Source organism: Gekko japonicus, unplaced genomic scaffold (assembly GCF_001447785.1).
Source record: "Gekko japonicus isolate JY-2015 unplaced genomic scaffold, Gekko_japonicus_V1.1 scaffold253, whole genome shotgun sequence".
NCBI lineage: Eukaryota > Metazoa > Chordata > Lepidosauria > Squamata > Gekkonidae > Gekko > Gekko japonicus.
Genome location: NW_015173681.1, coordinates 1,258,230 through 1,282,110, shown reverse-complemented (window position 1 = coordinate 1,282,110; position 23,881 = coordinate 1,258,230). Strand labels below are relative to the sequence as shown.

Here is a 23,881-nt window from a genome sequence, read left to right as displayed (position 1 = left end):
GATTACTATTGTTCTTAGGCGCTTTGTACGGTGTTCCTCCTGCTGTCGTTCGCGCAGCATTCCAGTTTAAGAGGGCTTTGTCGGCAGAGGTCTCTGTTGAGCTCTGTGCTAACACTGAGGGAAACTCCAGTCTCCGAGGGGCTTCTATGACCTGCTTGGTGAGTGTTCTCGTGCATCTGCTTCAGCTTTGATGGTGTGTATAGAAGTATGGAAACAATTCCCTGACCTGGAGAGCCCCAGCTAGCTGAATCTCCTCAGACCTTGAAAGCTAAGCAGGGCCGGCGTTGGCTAGTATTTGGATGGGAGACCTCTGAGGAATACCAAGGTTGTGACAGAAAGGCAGGCAATGGGCCCTTGCCTTAAGAAGGCCAATGCTATGCTGGGGATTGTGTGAGTCGTTGTTGGTTTTTTTGCGTTTTGTGTGTGTGTGTATGTGTGGATAGGTGCTTGCGAGCCTGGATGTCATGGTGACTTCTGGTGACCCCTAGTGGGGCTAGGACATTTCAGAGAGGTGGCTTGCTATTGCCTGCCTCTGCCTCCCAGCCCTGGTATTCCTCGTGGGCACTCCATGAAATTGCTGAGCGGTCGGGTTAGAACGGATAAAAGGAAGTCCTTCTTCACCCAAAGAGTGATTAACACTTGGAATTCACTGCCACAGGAAGTGGTGGCGGCTACAAGCATGGACGGCTTCAAAAGGGAATTAGATAGGCATATGGAGCAGAGGTCCATCAGTGGCTATCAGCCACAAGGTATAGATAGGGACTCTGGGGCAAGTGATGCTCTGTCTTCTTGGTGCTTGGGGGGGTCAACAGTGGGAGGGCTTCTAATGTCCTGGCCCCACTGGTAGACCTCCTGATGGCACCTGGTATTTCTGGCCACTGTGAGACACAGAGTGTTGGACTGGATGGGCCTTTGGCCTGATCCTACATTGGCATCTCTTATGTTCTTATGTTCTTATGCCTTCAAGCCCCACTAGGGGTTGCCACAAGGAAACTGGGCTTGCCTGGGCTATCCAGGTCCGGGCTCCTCTTCTTATGTTCTTAAGGCAAGGGCCCAGATAGCAAGGCCTGAGAGCAGGGTCTCAGCTGGCGAGCCAGGCAATATGGGGGGAGGCAATTCTTCGAGTACCTGGGCCCAAGCCATTCAGGGCCTTGAAGGACTCTGAATTGTGCCTGGAAACAGGCGGATAGCCAATGTAGATGTTTCAGCACCGGAGTGATACAATCCCAATATCCAGCCCCTGAGAATAAACTGGCTGCCCCATGCTGGGCTAGATGAAGTTTCTAAACAGCTTTCAAGGGCAGCCCCACAAGCAGCACATGACAGCAATCCAACCTGGATGTAACCAGAGCATGCCTCACCATGGCCAGATGACCGTTTCCAAGGAACGGCCATAGCCGGCCTATCAGTCAAAGCTGACAAAAGGCACTTTATTTATTTATTTTTATTTATTGAGATTTATACCCCGCCCTCCCCACAGAGCTTTGTGCTACAGAGGAGACCCTCCCGCCATAAGCCACGACCTAGCAGCACCCCCAAGCCATAAACCTTCTCCTTCCGACAGCACCCCCAAGCCATAAACCTTCTCCCGACAGGCTGACTCCTCAATCCTCAAGAAGTTCTGTCATTAATGAGCAGCACCACAATCCTGTCTGAACTGAGCTTCAGTTTATTGGGCCCCATCCAAACCATTACCTTCTCTAGGCACCTGTTATTCTCTCATAATACATATTTATAACACCTATTCTCGTTACGAGAATTTTGTTCACAGTTCTTCAAATTTTTAAGATATTTGCTGGGGGGGGGACCCAAACATATTACTAACCCCCCCCCAACTCAAGATCAAGTGAAAATCCATTATAAAACAATAATTTCCTGAAGCTGCAAGGGGAGGGGCCTCCCCCTCCCCAATTCAGAGGAACTTGGATTAGTCCCCAAATCAATATTCCTTCCTTCCCTGAGGCCCTGGAAATCTACTGAAGAAACGGGATGTTTCATGTGCCTCAAAATGAAATATGCTAGGATTTCATGGCAGTGCTCTGCAATACCAATCATCCACAGGAGTTTCACATTTTTAAAACTTAGTGAATTGGCTAACTCAACATATTTGGCACTGAAAGGCAAGCATAATTGAATAGCTATAATTAAATACCAGGGCCGAAGATATTAATTAATGTGTGTGCTTAATAAGTTAATTCAAAAACCATTAAATTCAGATTCTTTGTTATAAACCCCCCCCCCCCAATTCTAAGGATAGTGTAGCGACAGAATAAGCCATCCGGGGAGGTTACAGAATGTCCTTTTTTAATATGGCTTGTTCAATCACCTTTAAAGCTTCCATGAAAGTGAGAAAGAGGCTAAAGGGACAGATGTAGTGAATCAGGGAAACCTCTGGCTAACCCCAGAGGAAGAATAAGTTACCTGATCCTTGATTCGTGGGGAAAACCAATCCGAAAAGCCAGTTTTAAGAAAGAAACTGTTTTTAAAGGAAATTTGTTTTCATCAGTCCACCTTCATGTGGTTGGGGGAACCCCTGCAAAACCTGGATTTCGCTTGCATACTTCAAAGCCAGGTATCATAGCAGTGGGGTATAATCAAGCAATGTATTACCAAGCAAAACGAGCATGACAGAATCACCTAACGGGGTCTTTACAAGCGCCTTGAATGGCGACCTGTCTCTCCTCCAAACTGCACTGTAAATGATGGCGGGCGCTGCCATTAAGTCGCAGATGACTTATGGCAACCCCATAAGGTTCACAGTAAACAATGGCCAAAAAAACATCAAATAACAACTGTGTACTGCACAAACCCGCACCAAAGGAGGCATGTTTGGTCCAACTTACATAATAGCAACCTTGGTAGGTGCTTTCTAAAGCTTAGGAGACCTGGCCCATAGAGAAACTGAATAAAGTTTGCCTGTTAAGAAATTGCAATGAGACTTCCTGTAGTGGCTTTTTGTTCCTGAGGAAGGACCAGAAGTCCAAAACACTGAACAATACCTAGGAAAAGTGTTGATATCTATTCCAGACTTCATTGTTTCCCTTTGAGAAATTTCTATTCTGGACTTTGATCTTTCCCTTTGGGGCATTGTGGACTTCTGTATTTTCCTATGATGGATTACATGTGTTGAATTACCTTTGTGTTGAAGTCTCTTTTTGTTAACTTTGGTGCGGGTTTGTGCAGTACACAGTTGTTATTTGATGTTTTTTTGACCCCGTAAGGTTTTCAAGGCAAAAGATGAACAGGGGTGATTTGCTGTCTCTTTGCCTCTGCGTAGCAACCCTGGGACTTCGTTGGTGGCATCCCATCCAGGTACCAATCAGGCCTGAACCGGCTGACCCCCCCAAGATCTGACGGGATCAGGCTAGCCTGCCCCCCCCCAGCTGCTTACGGAGAACGGACCATATACTAAACCAGGGGTGGCCAAACTGTGGCTCAGGAGCCACATGCGGCTCTTTCACACACACTGTGCGGCTCCCGGCAGGGCAGCTGGGGAGGCGAAGGGGAGGCCTGCCTCCCCGATCGGTCTTCCCTTCCCCAGACAGTGTTCCCCTTCCTGGGTAGGCCTGAGGCAGGGGGGAGCAGAGGAAGAAAGCCACTTTTAACTTTCAATGCATTCTCAGAGCCCCCCCCCCAGCCTACCAATATCATTGGACAAATAAATATCGTTATCAATATCTATTTTTATCCCTTTTGTTTTTATTTTTGGCAGTCTCATTTAATGTATGTAAGAAGCAAATGTGCCTATTTTTTCAACAGAAACGTGTCTGTAATATTTGTTCACGTCATGCGGCTCTCAAACAGCTGATGTTTATTCTATGGGGCTATTACGTTAAGCACGTCTGGCCACCCCTGTACTAAGAAGAAGGAGAACAGAGGTGATTTGCCATCTCTTGCCTCTGCGTAGCAACCCTGGACTTTCTTTTTAGGTCTGGATCCAACTACTTGTAATTTCTGTTGATTAAACATGAGTAGGTAGAGAAGACCGGAGTCACTGGAAAAGACCCTAATGCGAGGGAAAGTAGAAGGCAGCAGGAAAAGAGGAAGACCCAACATGAGATGGATGGACTCCACCGAGGAAGCCACAAAGAAGAAGAAGAGAAGAGATTGGATTGATATCCCACCCTTCACTACCCAAAGGTGTCTCAGAGCGGCTTACAAACTCCTTTCCCATCCCCTCCCCACAACAGACACCCTGTGAGGTGGGTGGGGCTGAGAGAGCTCTTGACAGAAACTGTTCTTTTTCAAGGACAGCTCTTATCAGAATTATGGCTTGCCGAAGGTCATCCAGCCAGGTGCAAGTGGAGGAGTGGGGAATCAAACTTGGTTCTCCCAGATTACAGTCCGCGCACTTAACCACTACATCAAAGGCCCTCGGTTTGCATGACCCGAGCTAGGCTGTTAACGATAGGACATTTTGGAGATCATTCATTCATAGGGTCGCCATAGTCAGAGGCAACCTGACGGCACTTAACACACACTGGTAACAATGTCATTGGTTGCCCCTTTAAATATTCCAGCAACTAAAAAAGAAAGAAAAAAAGATTTTTCACTGAAGAAGAAAGCAAATACAAGAAAACTTGACATTGCGGCAACTGCTGGTGATAGAGCTCTAAATTATGCAGTTAGTCTGTGTTCAATTTGTGTCTTGTGTAGGAAGGGGGAAATGACTGCAAAATGATACATTTAGAAACAGAAATCTGCTAGCGGACAGAAGTCACTGAATTGATGCTCTCTGCTGGAGAACAGCAATGTGCAAAACACCACGCTGTCATTTTGATTTGCCCTGGACAAAGATGGAGAATTTGCTTCTTCCTCTCCAGTGACACAGAACAGATTCTTCCTGCTGGCATTTTACTGTACGTTTGCAGACATATATTTATATTCTGCAGATGTTATTTCTTAAATATTGTGCACCCTTATCAACCTGTCTTTGCAACAAAAGGCTTTCCTAAGGCAGACAAACTGAGAGCACGTGACTTGGGATACAGTAAATTCGACCAACAAATCAAATTTACATCCACACATATGAAGCTTTAGGTTAACCCCCTTAGCTTTAGTGCAAGAAACAGAAAGGAACAATGCTATGATTAACCCTGTATCTTGGGGTCCGCAACTTTGTTAAGCCTGTGCGTGCTTAGGGAATTTTGAGAAAGGCTCTCTCTGTGCATGTAATCCCATGTTTGCTTTCAACAGTTGCGGACGATATTAGAGCAATATGAAAAGAAATTTCCACCGGCAATCAATGGCTTTGATTACGTGATTTGTTTTACTGAACTGTTTTATTGTACGGATAACTTCTGCGAGCCGCATTTGGAGAGGTGGGACACAGATTTCCTTAAACCAGGGATCATTACCTGCAGGAGCGCAGAGGAGCGGAGCTCCCGGCAGTAAAGAAGCCCACGGGGCGGGCACGTGCAACAAGCCCCGCCCCCTGCTCCCAGCAGCCCTCAGTCAGGCCATGAGGAGCAAGAAGCATCCAGGTAAGTTGCAAAGCTGAATTGCAACTTGGCCCGCCTTCAGGTACAAGCTCACCCTCCTCTGCGAGGATTGATCTCTGCACGTTCCCCCCACCCCCATAGCTAGCAATCCAAAATAGTCCAGTGGAGCCTGAGTGGTGGGTGTTGCCTTCGGACACACTTCCGGAAGGCAAATAAGTTATGCTAATAAGTTCTGCTAATGAGCTCCTGCACCTCTTTTTCTATGAAATGATCCCTGCCTAAAACTGTACCTTCACCAGCTGCAATTTCTCCTTTCCCATGCATGCAGTCCTGACAAATCCTAAGAATTCTCGTCATCTTAGACAATGTGATGTATTGTTTGATTAATCTATTGTTCTTAAAGGTTACGGTTTCCCTTGCTCGAAAGCCAGTCGAATCCGACTCTAGGCGGCGGTGCTCATCTCCGTTTCCAAGCCAAAGAGCCAGCACTGTCCGAAGACACTTCCGTGGTCATGTGGCCGGCATGACTAAATGCAGAGGTGCATGGAACGCTGTTACCTTCCCACCAAAGCGGTACCTATTTATCTACTTGCAATTCCCTTGCTTTCGAACTGCTAGGTTGGCAGGAGCCGGGGCCGGAGACGGGAGCTCACTCGGTCATGCGGCACTTGGGTCTCGAACTGGCTCAACGCCTTAACCTCTGAGCCACCACAGCCCCTATTGTTCTTAGTAGTTTTTAAATGTTATTTAATGGATTATTATTGTGTTGGTTTTGATGTAAGCGGCTCTGAGCCCTGCTTGCAGGGGATGGTGGCCTACCAAGTTGAATTCAATAAATAAATAAGTAAATGAACGAATGAATGAATAGCCTAATGACAGGTTTTTGTTCCAGGTATGTTTCAGAGGGAAGCCATATTGGTCTGCAGTAGAAGAGCTGGATTCAAGATCAGTAGTACCTCAGAGACCAACAAGATTTTGGTGAGCATAAGAGTCAACGCTCCCTTCCTCAAATACTGGAATCATCAGATGAAGAGAGCTTTGACTCTTGAAAGCTGATACCCTGAAAAACTTGTTTGTTTAGTGGTTAAGTGCGCGGACTCTAATCTGGGAGAACCGGGTTTGATTCCCCACTCCTCCACATGCAGCTGCTGGTGTGATCGTGGGTCAGCCACAAGTACTTTCAGAGCTGTTCTCTCAGGAGCAGTTTCTGTCAGAGCTCTCTCATCTCCACCTACCTCACAGGGTGTCTGTTGTGGGAAGGGGAAGGAGATTGTAAGCTGCTCTGAGACTCCTTTGGGTAGTGAAGGGCCGGGTATAAATCCAATCTCTTCTTCTTCTTCTTCTATTTATTTGTCGAATTTCTACCCCGATCTCCCAACCAGAGCTGGCTCAGGGCAGCTTACATAAAACAGGTAAGTCACATTAAAACATAAATTACAATTAAAACAATTGTAAAACCATCTAACGTGATGAAGCTCTAGTAGACGTTATTATCGATTGGAGGGTGGCAGCCATTATTCGATGCTCTCAATTCACAGTCGGCTCACAAGTCTTCCTTTTTAATTGTCCTTGAGGTGGTTGATGTCCTTTAGGCTCTTGGTGGAAATTCCAGGGATCCAGGGCCCTCTCTCATTCCACTGTTAGTTGTTAATTATTGATCGTGGCGGCGGCTCCCGAAAGCCTGTTTTTATAGGCGGAGCTGTGAGAGGTCCTGCAGAGCCCTGATCTCTTCCGGGAGCTCATTCCACCAGAACGGAGCCACCACCGAGAAAGCCCTGGTCCTGGTTGCCGACAGCCTAGCCTCCTTAAGACCCAGGAAGGCCAGTCGGTTCTGAGCCCGATCACAATGCTCTCTGGGGGACATGTGGGGAAAGGCGTTCCCTCAGGTATGTAGGTCCCTGACCATAAAGGGCTTTAAAGGTAAGAACCAGCAACTTGGCAGCCAGTGCAATGCCTTTAGCACAGTCTGTCAGTGCTCCCGTATAGAGAGCCCCATCCGGAGCCTGGCCGCAGCATTCTGCACCTTCCAGATCTGAGCTTCCTGCCGCTTCTGGATTTGAGACAAGGGCAGCCCCCTGTAGAGAGCATTGCAGTAGTCCAATCTCGAAGTGACCATCGCATGGATCACTATTGCCAAGTTGTTGCGTCCGAGGAAGGGAACCAACTGCCTGATCAGCCAAAGATGGTAAAAGGCCGATTTGGCAGTGGCTGCTACCTGGGCCTCCATAGTTAAGGAGGCATCCAGGAGCACTCCGAAACCCCTAACCTCCGGCGCTGGCACCAATGGTGCCCCATCAAAGGTTGGGAGCGGGATCCCTACCCTCGGGCCGCCCCGGCTCAGGCACAAGACCTCTGTCTTCGGTGGGTTCAATTTCACTTGACTCAGCCTAAGTCAACCAGCCACGGCTTGTAGCGCCCGGTCCAGATCTTCTGGTCTGGAGTCAGACTGGCCACGCAACGACAGATGGAGCTGGGTGTCATCCGCATACTGGTGACATCCCAGCCCATGTCTCCGTGCAATCTGGGCAAGGGGGCGCGTGTAGATGCTGAATAACATCACGGACAACACTGCCCCTTGAGGCACTCCGCACAGTCCAGTGGGTGCCTCCGGGATAGCTGATCCCCCCAGTGCCACCCTTTGTCCCCGACCTTGGAGAAAGGAGACAAGCCACTGCAAGGCCAGCCCCTGAATTCCAGCGTTGGGGAGGCGGTGGGCCAGTAGCTGATGGCTAACCATTCTGAACGCTGCCGACAGGTCCAACAACAGCAGCACTGCCCATCCGCCTCGATCCAGATGCCTCCTAAGGTCATCCATGAGGGCAACCAGTGCTGTCTCCGTTGCAAGATCCCGGTGAAAGCCAGACTGGTAGGGGTCTAAGATGGAAGTGTCATCCAAAAAGCCCTGAATTGCCACTCCACTCTCTGTTATCTTGCCCAAACACGGCAAGTTGGAGACCAGCCAACAGTTAGCCTATCTGGCCAGGTCCAAAGATGGCTTTTTCAAGAGAGGGCGGACCACTGCTTCCAGTTTGGTGAAGTGGTTAGGAGCGCGGACTCTCATCTGGGGGAACCGGGTTTGATTCCCCTCTCCTCCACTTGCACCTGCTGGACGACCTTGGGCAAGCCATAGTTCTGTCAGAGCTGTTCCTGAAAAAGAGCAGTTTCTGTCAGAGCTCTCTCAGCCCCACCTGCCTCACAGGGTGTCTGTTGTGGGGAGGGGGAGGGAAAGGAGTTTGTAAGCCACTCTGAGACACCTTTGGTAGTGAAAGGCGGGATATAAATCCAATCTCTCCTTCTTCTTCTTCTTAAATGACTCAATGAACAGTTCCTCCAAGAGGGACTTGTTGATAATTTCCCACAAGGCACCTCGAAACCCCTCATGGCCAGCTTTAATTAGCCACGAAGGGCACGGGTCGAGGAAGCAAGTGGCAGGGTGTAGTTAGGAGCAATCTGTCGACCTCCTTTAGGCTGAGCGGACAGAAATGATCCATAACTTGACTAGAAGACCTGCATGGAGCCACGAGCTTGCTCACTGTGTCAACTGTAGTGGGGAGGTCGAGGTGGAGCGCCAAGACTTTATCTGCAAAATAGCTCGCAAAAGCCTCACAGCCAATAGCCAATTCCCTAGGTTTTGGTCTGCCTTGCAGCAGAGCGGTAATGGACCAAATCATTCTAAACAACTGGGCTAGGCGTGAGCTTGCAGACGCAATCACAGCCATATAATACTCTCTCTTTGTGGTTTTGACTGCCACCTCATAAAGGCAAAGGTTCCCCTTGCTCGAAAGCCAGTCGAATCCAACTCTAGGGTTGCGGTGCTCATCTCCGTTTCCAAGCCGAAGAGCCAGCGCTGTCCGAAGACGTTTCTGTGGTCATGTGGAGTAAACGCCAAGGCACACAGACCGCTGTTACCTTCCCACCGAAGCGGTACCCTATTTATCTACCTGCTGGGGCCAGAAACGGGAGCTCACTCCATCACGCGGCACTCGGGTCTCGAACTGCCGAACCACGGACCTTCCGGTCTACAGCACAGCGTCTTAACCTCTGAGCCACTGCCACTGTCTCTCTAGCCGTCTTAGCCCTCGCTTCGTCAGCTGCAGCTCCTGGGTAAACCATGGAGCGAGCCAAGAGTGAAGGGCGCAGAGGGCGTCAGGCAGCAATCTCCTTGGTGGGGCTACACCTCAGTGGCGCTACTGTACTCAGATGCAGCCATTCCAAGGGACACATTCATTCCGATTTCACCGGGTTGAAGCACTTGCCTGATAAGTGACTCTTTTCTTCCCGTCCTCGTCGACCTGAAGTAACGTCAGAGGTCCCGAAACGATCCACACGTCTTCAAATCTCTCTGTTAGTTCGCGGCAATACATTTCCATTCTGTAAATATTCCAGGCAGACAGGGTAAGTAAAAGGCCCGGATTGGGGCGGCGGAGAAAGTAACAATCCCAGGAACAAAGAAAGACATGTAGGCTTTTTGTAGGAAGGTAGACTATTTTTCCTACGTTCGTTATATTTAATTTAATGGATAAACATAGGCCGGACGTTAACACAGAGGTTAATTTTATCTATGTAGTACGTTTTTATCAGGGGTCATTTCCTGCAGGAGCACACAGGAGCGGAGCTCCGGCAGTAAAGAGCCCAGGGGGCGGACACATGCAACAAGCCCCACCCCCTGCTCCCAGCAGCCCTCAGTCAGAGCAAGAAGCAACCAGGTAAGTTGCAGAGCCCCCCCGCCCCCCCAGTCCAAAACAGTCCAGTGGCACCTTTAAGACCAAGTTTTATTCGGGTACAAGCTCTCCCTCTTCTGCGAGGACAGATCTGCATCTCCCCCCCCCCAATAGCCAGCAATCCAAAACAGTCCAGTGGAGCCTGAGCGGTGGGTGTTGCCTTCTGACACACTTCTGGTGATGTCAGGGGGTGTGGCATATGCAAATGAGTTATGCTAATGAGCTCCTGCACCTCTTTTTCTACGAAATGACCCCTGGTTTTTATGCCCTTCCTCCAAGAAGCTCCAAATGGCCTACATTGCCCTCCCTTCCTCCTTTTATCCTTACAACAGCCCTGCTAGGAATGTCAGACTGAGACAGAGCAACTGGCCCAAAGTCAACCAGCAAGCTTCATGGCAGAACAGAGATCTGAAACTGGGACTCCCGAACTCTGGTCCAGCATTCCAACTGCTACACAACACTGGCTCTCCCATTTTTTCTTGGAGTGCTGGGATCTTACTGCAAACCAAGAGGAGAAGAGGAGACTGGATTTACACCCCATCCTTCACTCAGAGTCTCAGAGGGGCTTACAATCTCCTTCCTTTCCTCTCCCCACAACAGACACCCTGTGAGATAGGTGGGGCTGAGAGAGCTCTTTCGAGGACTGCTCTTGAGAGAACAGCTCTGAGAGAACTTGTGACTGACCCAAGGTTATGCCAGCAGCTGCATGTGGAGGAGTCTTGATCAAACGTGATCAAACCCAGTTCTCCCAGATTAGAGTCCGCCCTCTTAACCACTACACCAAAACTGGGTCTCCTGTTCATTTTCCTCTATTTGCAAAAAGAAGTATCTTTGCTCACCATCATTAGCCAAAAGCCTCACCTTTCCAAGGTTAACAAGATTCTCTTTTCTTTGCCCCTCAGGTTTTTGAGAAGATATTGAGCCACGAAATACCAACAAGTGGGGTCCCCCCACCTCAAGTTAACCTTATTTCAAATGCTATTTCACTTCCATATATAATAAGAGCTACCTTCGCTCCTGTGAGAGGAGAGGGAATTCTAGGCATTTGCTGACATCTGCTGAGAATGTAAAAATCTGTCACAGAGAGAGCCAAGGCTTTCCCCTGATGTTGCCTCCTGGCTAATGTTCCCACTAAGCTGAGTTAGTGTGAGCCAGCTCACAGCTTTTTAGCCTCCAGCTCAGACATTTTTGTCTTCGCTCAGGAAGGATGGCTCCAGAGCAAACTAATTTCTGCAGCAGCCAAATCACTCGCTCACAACTTTAATGCCAGGAGCTCACAAAGTAGAATGTTTGCTCACAAGACTCCACAGCTTAGAGGGAGCATTATCCCTGGCACTGGTAATTAGAGGATTACTGCCTCTGAATGTGGTGCTTCTCTTTAACCATAATGGCTAGTGGCCACTGAAGACCTGCCCTCTATGAATCCAATCCCCTTTTAAAGCAGCCTATGCCTGGACATTAAAGCAAGTCTTGAATGAGAATCTTGTTAGCACCAGGTAAGCCCAAATATATTATTTGTGAAAAGTCCCAGAGTAATTTATTTAAGATCACACTTCCTTTTCGACATCTGCTACTTCCCTCGAGTGCTTGATCTTTGTACTGTTTTGGTTTGTAATTCGGCGGAGTTATCAGTGGAGATTCATTATCTATATCTCACAGTCACTGGATTTGAGGAGACGGCGCTTTACTTGAACCCTGGCGATTTGTGGGGACCGTGTGCCGTGTTTGCACCAGGCCGGACGTGCGGAGGTAAGACTTTACGTGAGCAACAAGCGGGAGCAGGGGACTCTTCACGGCCTCGCCCACAACAGCCGCAGCCGAATTAACAGAAGCCATTCTCATACTGCACACTCTGCTGGAAGCAAAGCTAATTTTATTCCTGCGGCAGCGTGTGCCTAATTAATTGAATTTTATTCCGTTTCACCGGATTTATGCTTCAAATTGTTATCCGCCCCCAGAGCCTTCAAGATGGGATAAATTATATATATAAATAAATAAACATGTGAACGCTGCACGGGCGTCTGCGCCGTTCCTTGCCCTCCCGCTGCATAAGCAGGTTTCTGGGTAAATCACCTAACCGGCAATCCCGTTCTGCCCATTCTCTCCTCCCCTTTAGTTTTGCCTACTTTATGTCTTTTCCTTCGAGTCCGTGTTTTTCAACTTCTGATTTTTACTTTCTCCAGTTCGGGGTGAATCATAACAGAAAGAGCCGTGCAGCGGCACAGGATTAGATCTAGGGCCAGACTAGATGTGACGTTCTACGTGCGTTCAAGGGTACAGAATTCCATGGGGTTGTCCTTTGGTATGCTGCACACTCGCTCTTGTGGTCACACAGCCATCACACTTGCGCACAAGGGTTGCGCTCCCGAAAAGCAAGTTTGCAGTTGGTTGCTCTCGGAATTCCCTTCCCCCTGGAGAGCCAGTTTGGTGTGGTGGTTAAGAGTGGTGGACTCCCATCTGGGAGGACCGGGTTTGATTCCCCACTCCTCCACATGCAGCCAGCTGGGTGACCTTGGGTCAGTCACAAGTTCTCTCAGAGCTCTCTCAGCCCCACCGACCTCACAGGGTGCCATGCCTTCTCCCACTGGAGGTTAGCATGGCTGGGGTGGAAGGGAAAAGAGGGTGGGGCCAAATCCCAGTCCTCAAGGGGACCGAAACACAGGGTGTCTGTTGTGGGGAGGGGAGGGGAAAGGAGTTTGTAAGCTGCTCTGAGACGCCGAGTGAAGGGCGGGGTATAAATCCAATCTCCTCCTCCTCTTCTTCTTCTTCTCTGTCCCTAAATAAGCAGGAGGCAGAAGTAGCTAGGCGTGCTTTCTCACCAGCGCAGCCTGGTTCTCTGGCAGCAGCTGCTCCTGCAGAAAGCAGAGCCGGCCACTGTCGCACATGCCTCGCTGGACTCCAGACTGCACTACTGTAAGGTGTTCTGCATGGGGCTGCCTTTGAAGATTGTCTGGAAACTTCCACCGGTTCAAAAAATGTCACTCAGGCCGCTAACTGGTGCTGGCCACACTAAGCATGTTAAGCCAATCACGATGCTGGCCCCCAAGCCTGTTTCTGGGCACCATTCGAGGGCTGTTGCAGAGGGTAGCCGTGTTGGTCTGCAGTACAACAGGTAGGTTCAAGTCCAGTGGCACCCGAGACACCAACTAGGTTTTCGGGGTAGGAGCTTTCGACAGTCAAAGCTGTCTGTGTCAGATACAAGTTAGAATAGGGATCTCTGAGTCTTTATATCCCAGTCTCCCACCTTCTGACTGGGATATAAGGACTCAGAGATCTCCATTCCAACTTGTGTCTGACAAACAAAGATTTGAGTCCTGAAAGCTCAAATCCCAAAAATCTTCTTGGTCTCTAAACTGACAAGGGTACATTTACTGGGGACCTGCATAAAGCCTTCTTTGCAGCCATCTCTAAAATTTGGAATTGCCTCCCTGCCAGTGTTCCCTCTAAGCCGAGTGAGTGTGAGCTAGCTCACAGTTTCTTAGCCTCTGGCTCACACATTTTTGTCTCCACTCAGGAAGGGTGGCTCCAGAGCCAACTCATTTGATGCAGCAGCCAAATCGCTAGCTCACAACTTTAATGCTGGTAGCTCACAAAGTAGAATTTTTGCTCACAAGACTCCACAGCTTAGAGGGAGCATTGCCCCCCTCTACAGCTTCATATAACCTCAGTTTTGGAATTCCCTCCCCCTGGAGCTTCAAATAGCCCGTGCATTGGAAGCCATTTGACCTCATTCCTGAAGGCCTTTGAATAAGGGTTTTATCCCTTATGTTGACAAGCTCGAGCGTGTCCAGAAGAGGGCAACCAGGATAATGAGAGGGTTGGAATCCAAGTCTTATGAGGAAAGGCTGGAAGAGTTGGGTATGTTTAGCCTGGGAAAGAGAAGGCTTAGAAGGTACATGATTGCAGTCTTCAAGTATTTGTAGGGCTGTCATGTAGATGGAGCGGATCTATTCTCTCTTGCTCCAGATTGCAAGGCTAGATCTAATGGGTGGAAATTACAAGGGAGTCACCGGCTAAATATCAGGAGAAACTTCCTAACTGTAAGGCTGGACGACCATCTTTCGGGTACGTTGTAGGGCTATCTTTCGGCTATGCTTTTGCAGAGTGCAGGGGGTTGGACTAGATGACCTGCAAGATCCCTTCCAACGTTAACATTCTATGATTCTATTCTATGATTCTATCCTTAGATTTGAATAAGGGTTTAGATCCTTAGATTTGCTTAACTGTTGTTTTTATGACTGCAGCCATACAGAATTTGCTTATTTTATCTTTCTGCAAGCCACTTTGTACATTTTATTTATTCACTGAAAATACTTATATATGACACTTTCTCCCAAGTATCTCAGGACCTAAGGTGGGTGGGCATGGTCTTCCTGGAACAGCGGTGTTAAAATGCTCTGAATAAGTAAATGTGAAAATGTATCATTAATAGTGAACCGGTTTTTGCACTATACTTAAGTGGATCTCGCAACCACATACCTGTTCCAGAATCCGGCATTATTCTCATAGTTCTGAGGCACAATGTTGGAGAGATAAAACGTTTCTGCCATGGCTTTCTGCAAATCAAAAAGAACTGGAACTCAGTTTTGGATGGGTGCCTAGAACAGCTTAAGCGCTCGTTAGCAAGCAAAATTAAACATCCAAATGTTAACCTATTGCTGTTTTGTTAACAGCAAACAAGTTGAAGAACAGGCTAGCCCACTGAGACACAAAATAGTAATGCCCAGCCACCACACCAGCAGAGTCTAAGACCTGAGTCTTAAAATTAAGTAAAGTTTTTACATTATTTATTGAGTGCGTTATTTGTTGTTGTTGTTCAGTCGCACAGTCGAGTCCCACTCTTCCCGACCCCATGGGCCACATCACGCCAGGCCCTCCTGTCCTCTGTCGTGCTCTGGGGTTTGCTTAACTTCATGTTTGTTGCATTGATAACACTGTCTCACCATCTCATCCTTTGCCGGCCCCGTCTTCTTTGACCTTCAGTCTTTCCCAGCATCAGGGTCTTCTCCAGTGAGGGCTCCCTTCTCATTGGGTGGCCAAAGAATTTGAGCTTCAGTTTCATTATCTGGCCTTCCAGGGAACAGTCAGGGTTGATTTCCTTTAGGATTGACTGATTTGATCTCCTCACAGTCCAAGGGACTCTCAAGAGTCTTCTCCAGCACCATAGTTTAAAAGAATCTATTCTTTGGCGCTCGGCCTTCCTTATGGTCCAATTCTCGCAGCCATACATGACTACTGGGAATACCATTGCTTTGACCATGCGGACTTTTGTTGGCAGGGTGATGTCTCTACTTTTTATTATGCTGTCTAGGTTTGCCATCGCTTCCCTCCCAAGGAGCAGCCATCTTTTAATTTCATGGCTGTAGTCACCATCTGCAGTGATCCCAGGAACGTGACATCTGGCCCTTATGCCAAGGTGCTTAGGGGAGCATACGTCACTTTTCAGGGGTGGACTGGGAGGAAAGAATGGCCTAGGACAACGGCCCCGCCTCCTTGCCCACCCAGGCACTGCCCCCACGAAGGACCGGGGGGGGAGGGGGAGAAATAGCCAGCAGTCAGCCTCGCATCTCCTGTGGCTCAGCTGGGTGCCTCCTGCAGCTCTACCAGGCCCAGGTATGGCCACATGCATGGTACACCCAGCTCACCTAGGTCAGAAGTCACTTTCCCTAGGAAGGGTACAGCCCAAAAGGGGGGGGGGGAGACAGGTACTGGCCCACCAGGAAATTCCTTGCTTGTTATAATGGCCAGTCCATTCCTGATCACTTTCCCCTCTTCCAATTCATACTCAAAACAACCCTGTGAGGTAGGTGAGGCTGAGGGCGTGACTGGCCCAAGGTCACCCAGCAGCTTCCATGGGACAGTGGGGATTCGAACCTGAGTCTCCTTATCCTAATCCAGCATCTTTAATCACTACACTGTGCTTGCTTCTGTCCAGATAATTAGGGGTCTGATGCAAAAGTTGAGAGATTTGCCTACGATCACAAAACATTTTCCCCGCACAGTGACGAACAGAATCCATTTTTCCCGAGAGCCAGTTTGGTGTAGTGGTTAAGTGCGCGGACTCTAATCTTGGGGAACCAGGTTTGATTCCCCACTCCTCCACTTGCACCTGGCTGGATGGCCTTGGGCAAGCCGTAGCTCTGATAAGAGCTGTTCTCTCAAGAGCTTCTGTCAGAGCTCTCTCAGCCCCACCTACCTCACAGGGTGTCTGTTGTGGGGAGGGAAGGGAAAGGTTGTAAGCCGCTCTGAGATTCCTTTGGGTAGTGAAGGTCGGGGTATAAATCCAATCTCTTCTTCTTCTTCTGTCAGAGCTGTTCTCTCAAGAGCAGTTTCTGTCAAAGCTCTCTCAGCCCCACCTACCTCACAGGGTGTCTGTGGTGGGGAGGGGAAGGGAAAGGAATTTGTGAGCCGCTCTGGGACACCTTTGAGTAGTGAAGGGCGGGTTATAAATCCAATCTCCTCTTCTTCTTCTTCTTCCTCTTCTTCTTCCTCTTCTTCTTCTTCCTCTTCCTCTTCTTCCTCTTCTTCTTCTTCTTCTTCTGTTCCCCAGTCCCATGTTTCAAATACAAGATCTAGTTCTACTGAAAACATCATAATGTGACTTTTAAAAAAAATCTTGCCCTTCAAAGACACAAAGAACCAAGCATTAAGCAAAGAGTCCTACTGGAGAGTATTTGTTGTCTCCCGCCGGCGCCATGTGGCCTCGTGACCAGCCACTCCCGATGTAGTCTTCGTTCACGGCACTAAAGAGTGGAGGGATGGTGGGGTCTGGCCTGAACTTACAATGTCTTCTGTCTGCATCGCCTGAGGAACAGGACAGCAAAGGGTTTATAAAGGGGCGCTTTACGAATAAGTGAATGAGAAACCCTATGCACAAAAGCAACTTGCGGAAATACAAAATAAACGAGAATCCTGGGGCATGCACTCATTTCACACAAAGCACTTGGCCGGGCCTCTAGTGGCTCACGGTCATCCTGTGCAAACAGAGAATGTGCTCTCATGAGCTCAATAAACGGAGGCTGCGCATCTGAAGGAAGACGGGTAGTAACGAGCTACACGGTCTTCCAGGAAAGCTGGGCCTCCGGTACTGATGGGTTTTTTTTGGCAAAGGTCCCCTGACAACCTTTCGAGGAAATGGTTCCCCTGAACAATCTGAAAATGATTGCAGTAAAGACGTGGAGCAGGTCGAGGACATAATACAAACTAGATGTAAATGAGGGGGGAGTCCATATAAGGATCCACATTCAATAGAATTTGCTGCTAGAGGATGCAGTGATAACCATAGGCATAGACAGCTCTCAATGGGGATTAGACAGATTCATGGAGGACAGGTCTATCAGTGGCTACCAGCCATGGTCACTAAAGGGAACCTCCATGTTTAGAGGCAGTCAACCTCTGAATCCCAGTGACAGGAGACAAAATCAGGGGACGGTCTCGGTCTCTATGCCCTGTTCTTCAGAGGAGCTGGTTGGCCAGTGTGTGAGACAGGATGCTGGACTGGATGGACCACTGGTCTGATCCAGCAGGACTCTTCTGATGCTCATATCAGGGGAAGACCTCGGCCTCTGTGCTCTGTTGTCAGACCTCCAGAGGAACTGGTTGGCCACTGTGTGGGACGGGATGCTGGACTAGATGGACCACTGGCCTGATCCAGCAGGGCCATTCTTACAGGCTAACCAGGGAAAGGTCTCAGCCTCTGTGCCCTGTTGTTGGCCCTCCAGAGGAACTGGCTGGCCACTGTGTGAGACAGGATGCTGGACTAGATGGACCACTGGTCTGATCCAGCAGGGCTCTGCTGATGTTCTTAAGAGAAGCTGGCTCTTTCACAAGAACAAAGCATGCAGACAAGGGAAACCCAACCCCCAACCTTGGCCTTATTCCATTGTCTCGGAGCGGCTTACAAACTCCTTTCCCTTCCCCTCCCCACAACAGACACCCTGTGAGGTAGGCGGGGCTGAGAGAGCTCTGAGAGAAACTGCTCTTTTTCAAGGACAGCTCTGACAGAACTATGGCTTGCCCAGGGTCATCCAGCCAGGTGCAAGTGGAGGAGTGGGGAATCAAACCCGGTTCTCCCAGATTAGAGTCCGTGCACTTAACCACTACACCAAATAGCGGCAGCAGTATGCAGACATCACTCAATTCATCCAGAATGAAGAAGACAAGAAGAAGAGGAGGTTGGATTTATACCCCAACCTTCACTTGGAGTCTCAGGGCGCCTTACAACCTCCTTCCCTTCCTCTTCCCACAACAGACACCATGTGAGGTAGGTGGGGCTGAGAGAGCTCTGAGAGAAACTGCTCTTTTTCAAGGACAGCTCTGACAGAACTATGGCTTGCCCAGGGGCATCCAGCCAGGTGCAAGTGGAGGAGTGGGGAATCAAACTCGGTTCTCCCAGATTAGAGTCTGAGCACTTAACCACTACACCAAACTGGCTCTCACCCACCAACTTGCAGTAGTTAGAATGCCCACTAACTTGCAGTAGGATATGAAGCGCAGCAACCTATCGCTACAAAGATCCCTGGGTTAGGTTTATTTGACCCCCATAAACAGCATAGGTGTTCACTGACCACTACAGAGCCCTGCCACAGACGACAATAAGATTACTAAAAAAGGCAGCTCATTTATGCTTTTTCAGACAGCCAAAGATTTTGTCTGGGCATGAAAAGCAATAATTACTTCTATTAACCAGGACAGCTGGGCTTTTTTCCTTTGCCACTAAGGCAAATTGGACACAGAGGAGAGATGCAACCCTTTTGTGGCCAGGGTGTGTGTACGGGGTGGTGGTGGTGGTTTTTACACTGGAACCATGGTGGAGCTACACGAGTATTGTTTTGTAGCCAACCACCTGCTCCAACCCAGGATGCTTGATTTTGCATTTCAGCACAGGAGGCAGCAAGAAGCCACTTTTTAACAAAACTCTTGTGGCAAAGTATATAGGCGGCTTTTCCTGTTGGCTGCCGTGGGGGTCACAGGTGCAGGCCCACAGCCCATTAAAACTTTCTGTAAGTAGCCACTCAAAATTTTTCCTGCTTAAGAGCCAAACTAGATGTGACAGCATCCATGGGTCAGACCTCTGGGCCGCCCTAAACAATCACTGTGAGACTGGGAAAGATCTTTAGAACAATGTTGATCTGCATCGCCTATGAAGAAGGAGAAGGAGGAGGAGGAGGAGGAGGAGGAGGACGAGGAGAAGATTGGATTTATCCCCTGCCCTTCACTACCCAAAGGTGTCTCAGAGCGGCTTACAAACTCCTTTCCCTTCCCCTCCCCACAACAGACACCCTGTGAGGTAGGTGGGGCTGAGAGAGCTCTTGACAGAAACTGCTCTTTTTCAAGAACAGCTCTTATCAGAGCTACGGCTTGCCCAAGGTCATCCAGCCAGGTGCAAGTGGAGGAGTGGGGAATCAAACCCGGTTCTCCCAGATTAGAGTCCGTGCACTTAACCACTACACCAAACTGGCTCTCCTCTAAGAGTACCTCTAAGAGATTAATTACAATGCACACGTGTGTGTTTTACTTACCCACAGTCTTGTGTTTGGAGATATGTTCGATCACCCACCTCGGTACCCGTTTTGCTTGGTCATAAGACAGAGCGTGATTGGTGTAGAGTCTGGTCTGCGTTCCATCTACGGGAAAGCCATACATTCCCAGCACAGACTCAGGCGCTGGTTCTAAGCGAGAAACAGATACAACATAAGAACATCAGAAGAGCCCTGTTGGATCAGACTAGTGGTCCATCTAGTCCAGCATCCTGTCTCACATAGTGGCCAACAAGTTCCTCTGGAAGTCCAACAGGGCACAGAGGCCGACGCCTTCACAAGAACATAAGAAGAGCCCTGCTGGATCAGACCAGTGGTCCATGTAGTCCAGCATCCTGTCTCACAGTGGCCAACCAATTCCTCTGGAGGGCCAACAACAGGGCATAGAGGCTGAGGCCTTCCCCTGATAAGACCATAAGAAGAGCCCTGTTGGATCAGACCAGTGGTCCTTCTAGTCCAGCATCCTGCCTCCCACAATGGCCCACCAGTTCCTCTGGACAGCCAACAACAGGGCATAGAGGCCGACGCCTTCATAAGAACATAAGGAGAGCCCTGCTGGATCAGACCAGTGGTCCATGTAGTCCAGCATCCTGTCTCACACAGTAGCCAACCCGTTCCTCTGGAGGTCCAACTACCAGGGCATTAAAAACCAAGGCCTTCCCCTGATGTTGCCTCTTGCCAACATCTCCCGTTAAAGGAGATGCTTTTTAGGGTGGGCTCTATGGCCTTGTACCCTGCTGAGGTCTTTCCCCTTCCCAAACTCTCCCCTCCTCTGGTTTCCCCCCTCCCCAAATATCCAGGTATTTCCAAACCCAGGACCAGAAAATCTACAAAACTGAGATTTGCTTCAAACAGTATGGGGCAGACAGGAAATGGCCTTGGATCCGCATGCAGATATTCAGAGTGTTTAAAAAGAAGGTACAGCGAAAGAAAACAGGGAGGCCTTAAGAGATCTCCCGAAACACAGAGACTTTGAAAGAGAGAGTTCTAGGAGGACTTGCTTCGTTTAACATGCATCCACATCCCAAAATATTCAGTGCTTGAAAGGGAACAACAAACAATACACTGCATACCGTAACCTTTCGCCCACCGCTTCTGATAGATTTTTATGATAACAGTAATACAAACACACTTAAGCCACTATAAAATGAAAAAATATGACACTGCCGGCAATTAACTACTGGGGTGATAAAGCCAGGGGAAACCACTTTCTCAATACAGTGCTGATTGATTTTCATTGTGTGCGGGGAGAAAGAAGGCGGATGTTATTTTTAATTCAATTTATATTTAACAATTTATAAGCCAATCACAGGTTGCTTTGTTTGAGCCTTGCGCCCCTTTAAAAGGTTTTGTTTGCGCTTTAAAAAAAAGGACTATTATTGTACAAACAATGGCAAGCACAGGTTAAAAGTAACTTACTTCAATGCCAGTTGTTAAAAACAGAAGGAAATGCAAAAAGAGAAAGGGGGGGGGGAATCTGCTCTATTCTGTTAGGCACAATTATTTCAGTGTATTTGGTAAAACATCACTAGGCCAACTCTCAAGAGCCTAAAATGCCATATTAAGGCAAGGTGTAATAACAATCGGTTTTTTAAAACTTTTGTTTCTTTAGAAATTTGCTAAGAACGTTGGAAGAAGTGTTAACTTTAAATTTACACCACTTCTATACATCAAAAGAACAAACAGAGGATATTGGAAATAAATGTAATGAACCTATCCCAAGTTTTCTTCCAAGTTTTTTCATCTCTTATATGCTATATACATTTTCCACAGGTCCAAAACGAGTGGCTAAGATGCTGAACTGCAGGCTATGGAAGGTCGGTAGTTCAGCAGTTCTAGACCCGAGTTGCCGCATGATGGAGTGAGTGCCCGTCTCTAGTTCCAGCTCCTGCCAACCTAGCAGTTTGAAAGCAAGAAATTGCAAGTAGATAAATAGGTACCACTTCGGTGGGAAGGTAACAGCGTTCCGTGCGCCTTGGTGTTTGGTCGTGCCGGCCACCTGACCACGGAAACGTCTTCGGACAGCGCTGGCTCTTTGGCTTTGAAACGGAGATGAGCACCGCAACCCTAGAGTCGGACTCGACTGGCTTTCGAGCAAGGGAACCTTTACCTTTAACTTTTTTTATCCAGAAATTTTGTCCTATTGCTATACAGGTTCAATTGGTTTACAAAATTTCCCTCCACACCTACATTAAGGCAATTTGGATGAGAACTGGGCTTGATATAACCCTCGGTACAGGTCAGCCGCTAAGAACACCTGCTTACCCTTGAAGAAGCAGCGACTCTCAGGGGAAAAATTATATGGAAGGGCCATTTCACATGTCTGCCCTGTTCACACATACAGTGGGGGTTGCATGGGCAATTCCCCCCCATAAGGCCGCCAGCGTCCTGGAACCACAGATTCCATTTGAGATATGAGCTGTGCCTAGATTACTATGGAAATGAGGTTCCATGTTTCAACCGTATAACTGAGGAAGAATGCTTTGAAACGTCAGGCATACCTAGGAAGGATGTTTTCGGCTGCAGAAGTTCCTTTGTGCTATGGGACATCCTCTGCCTTGTTTGTGGACTTTGAGGGTCTTTTGGACACTATTACACTGAAAGGACATAGAGGAGTCTCCTGTTGGATTCTTTTTCCACCTTTGAATAGTCATACCTTCTCTTGTTAAATGTTTGTACTGCAACGTGTGCTTTTGAATTGTGACTACCAATTCTACTTTATCAATTGACTTGCTATAATTATGTTGCAACAGACCGATGTCTACTGATACCTTGTGAAATCTGCGAATTTTTGGATGGTCTATCCTTGCGGTTTGTATTTCTGTATATCACATAAGCTTGGGGTCCCTCTTGTTTGGCTTAACGTCCTGGTGGGGGCTGGAGACCTCCTGCGATTATAACTAATCTCCATACAACAGAGATCAGTTCCCAAATCTCCAGGAATTTCCCAAACTGGAGCTGGCAACCCTGCACCCCTGCCCTGACTCTGAAGTGAGGCAAGGTCAGAAAACAGTCGTCGGGAAAAGTGAGATGGGATGAGACAAGGAAGTGGTGAGGATTACCTTTAACGCAAGACGCCCTGTGCCTGATATGTGAATGTAACACATCAAAGCCAACGCATCGCCTGGGGTTGGTATTTATTTCTATTTATATATCCCGCCCTCCCCGCTAGCAGGCTCAGGGTGGGTCACAAAGGTAAAATTACAAAACCATTAAAAACAATTAGAGCAAATAAATAGTTAAAACAATTAAGGAGGCAGGTAATACAATAAATTCGCCAGGTTCGATGATCCTAAATGGCTGGAAGCAACTAGGCCAGTGATGGCGAACCTTCTAGAGACCGAGTGCCCAAACCGCGACCCAAAACCCACTTATTTATCGCAAAGTGCCAACACGGCAATCTAACCTGAATACTGAGGTTTTACTTTAGGAAAAAACAACTCATACATTAACTTAAGATGATCCAAACAAAGTAAGGAAAGCAATCCCAAATGCTTTCATTTACTTAGAATTATTTGGCAGAGAATTCGACACTTTAATGATGTTCTGGGCCTGGCTGGGGCGATGGCACGCGTGCCCGCAGAGAGGGCTCTGAGTGCCACCTATGGCACCCGTGCCATAGGTTTGCCACCACTGAACTAGGCCATGCCACCAGGACACCATAGAGATCTTATTCATGCGGGCAGCGTACAGTTGGAAAGCTTCAGCCAAGAGAGGCCAAGTAATTGGACACCGGACAACTCAACCAAAGGCCTGGAGGAACAGCTCCATTTTGCAAGCCCTGCGAAACTGTAATGGGTCTCGCAGGGCCCCGATCTCAGACGGGAGCGTGTTCCACCAGGGCGGAGCCAGCACAGAAAAAGCCCTGGCCCTGACGTGAGCCCGTTTGGTGTAGTGGTTAAGTGGTTAAGACTCTAACCTGGGGGAACTGGGTTAGATTCCCCACTCCTCCACTCGCAGGTGCTGGATGACCTTGGGCAAGCCATAGTTCTGTCAGAGCTGTTCTTGAAAAAGAGCAGTGTCTGTCAGAGCTCTCTCAGCCCCACCTACCTCACAGGATGACTGTTGTGGGGAGGGGAAGGGAAAGGAGATTGTAAGCCTCTCTGAGACTCCAAGTGAAGGACGGGGTATAAATCCAGTCGTCGTCGTCGTCGTCGTCGTCGTCGTCGTCGTCGTCGTC

General features: G+C 48.5%; 1 protein-coding gene across 1 annotated transcript in view; it reads right to left on the bottom strand.

The window, feature by feature from the left end:
* The window catches only part of EXOG (endo/exonuclease (5'-3'), endonuclease G-like), a 49,554-nt gene that overhangs the window by 21,377 nt on the left and 4,296 nt on the right, over nucleotides 1-23,881 (bottom strand). Inside the window, exons 2-5 of the mRNA XM_015423055.1 lie at nucleotides 19,684-19,833; nucleotides 16,827-16,966; nucleotides 14,642-14,718; nucleotides 9,698-9,812 (exon numbers count right to left, since the gene is read on the bottom strand). Of these exons, the coding sequence (XP_015278541.1) occupies nucleotides 9,698-9,812; nucleotides 14,642-14,718; nucleotides 16,827-16,966; nucleotides 19,684-19,833 (482 nt within the window). The remainder of the gene's footprint in view (nucleotides 1-9,697; nucleotides 9,813-14,641; nucleotides 14,719-16,826; nucleotides 16,967-19,683; nucleotides 19,834-23,881) is intronic.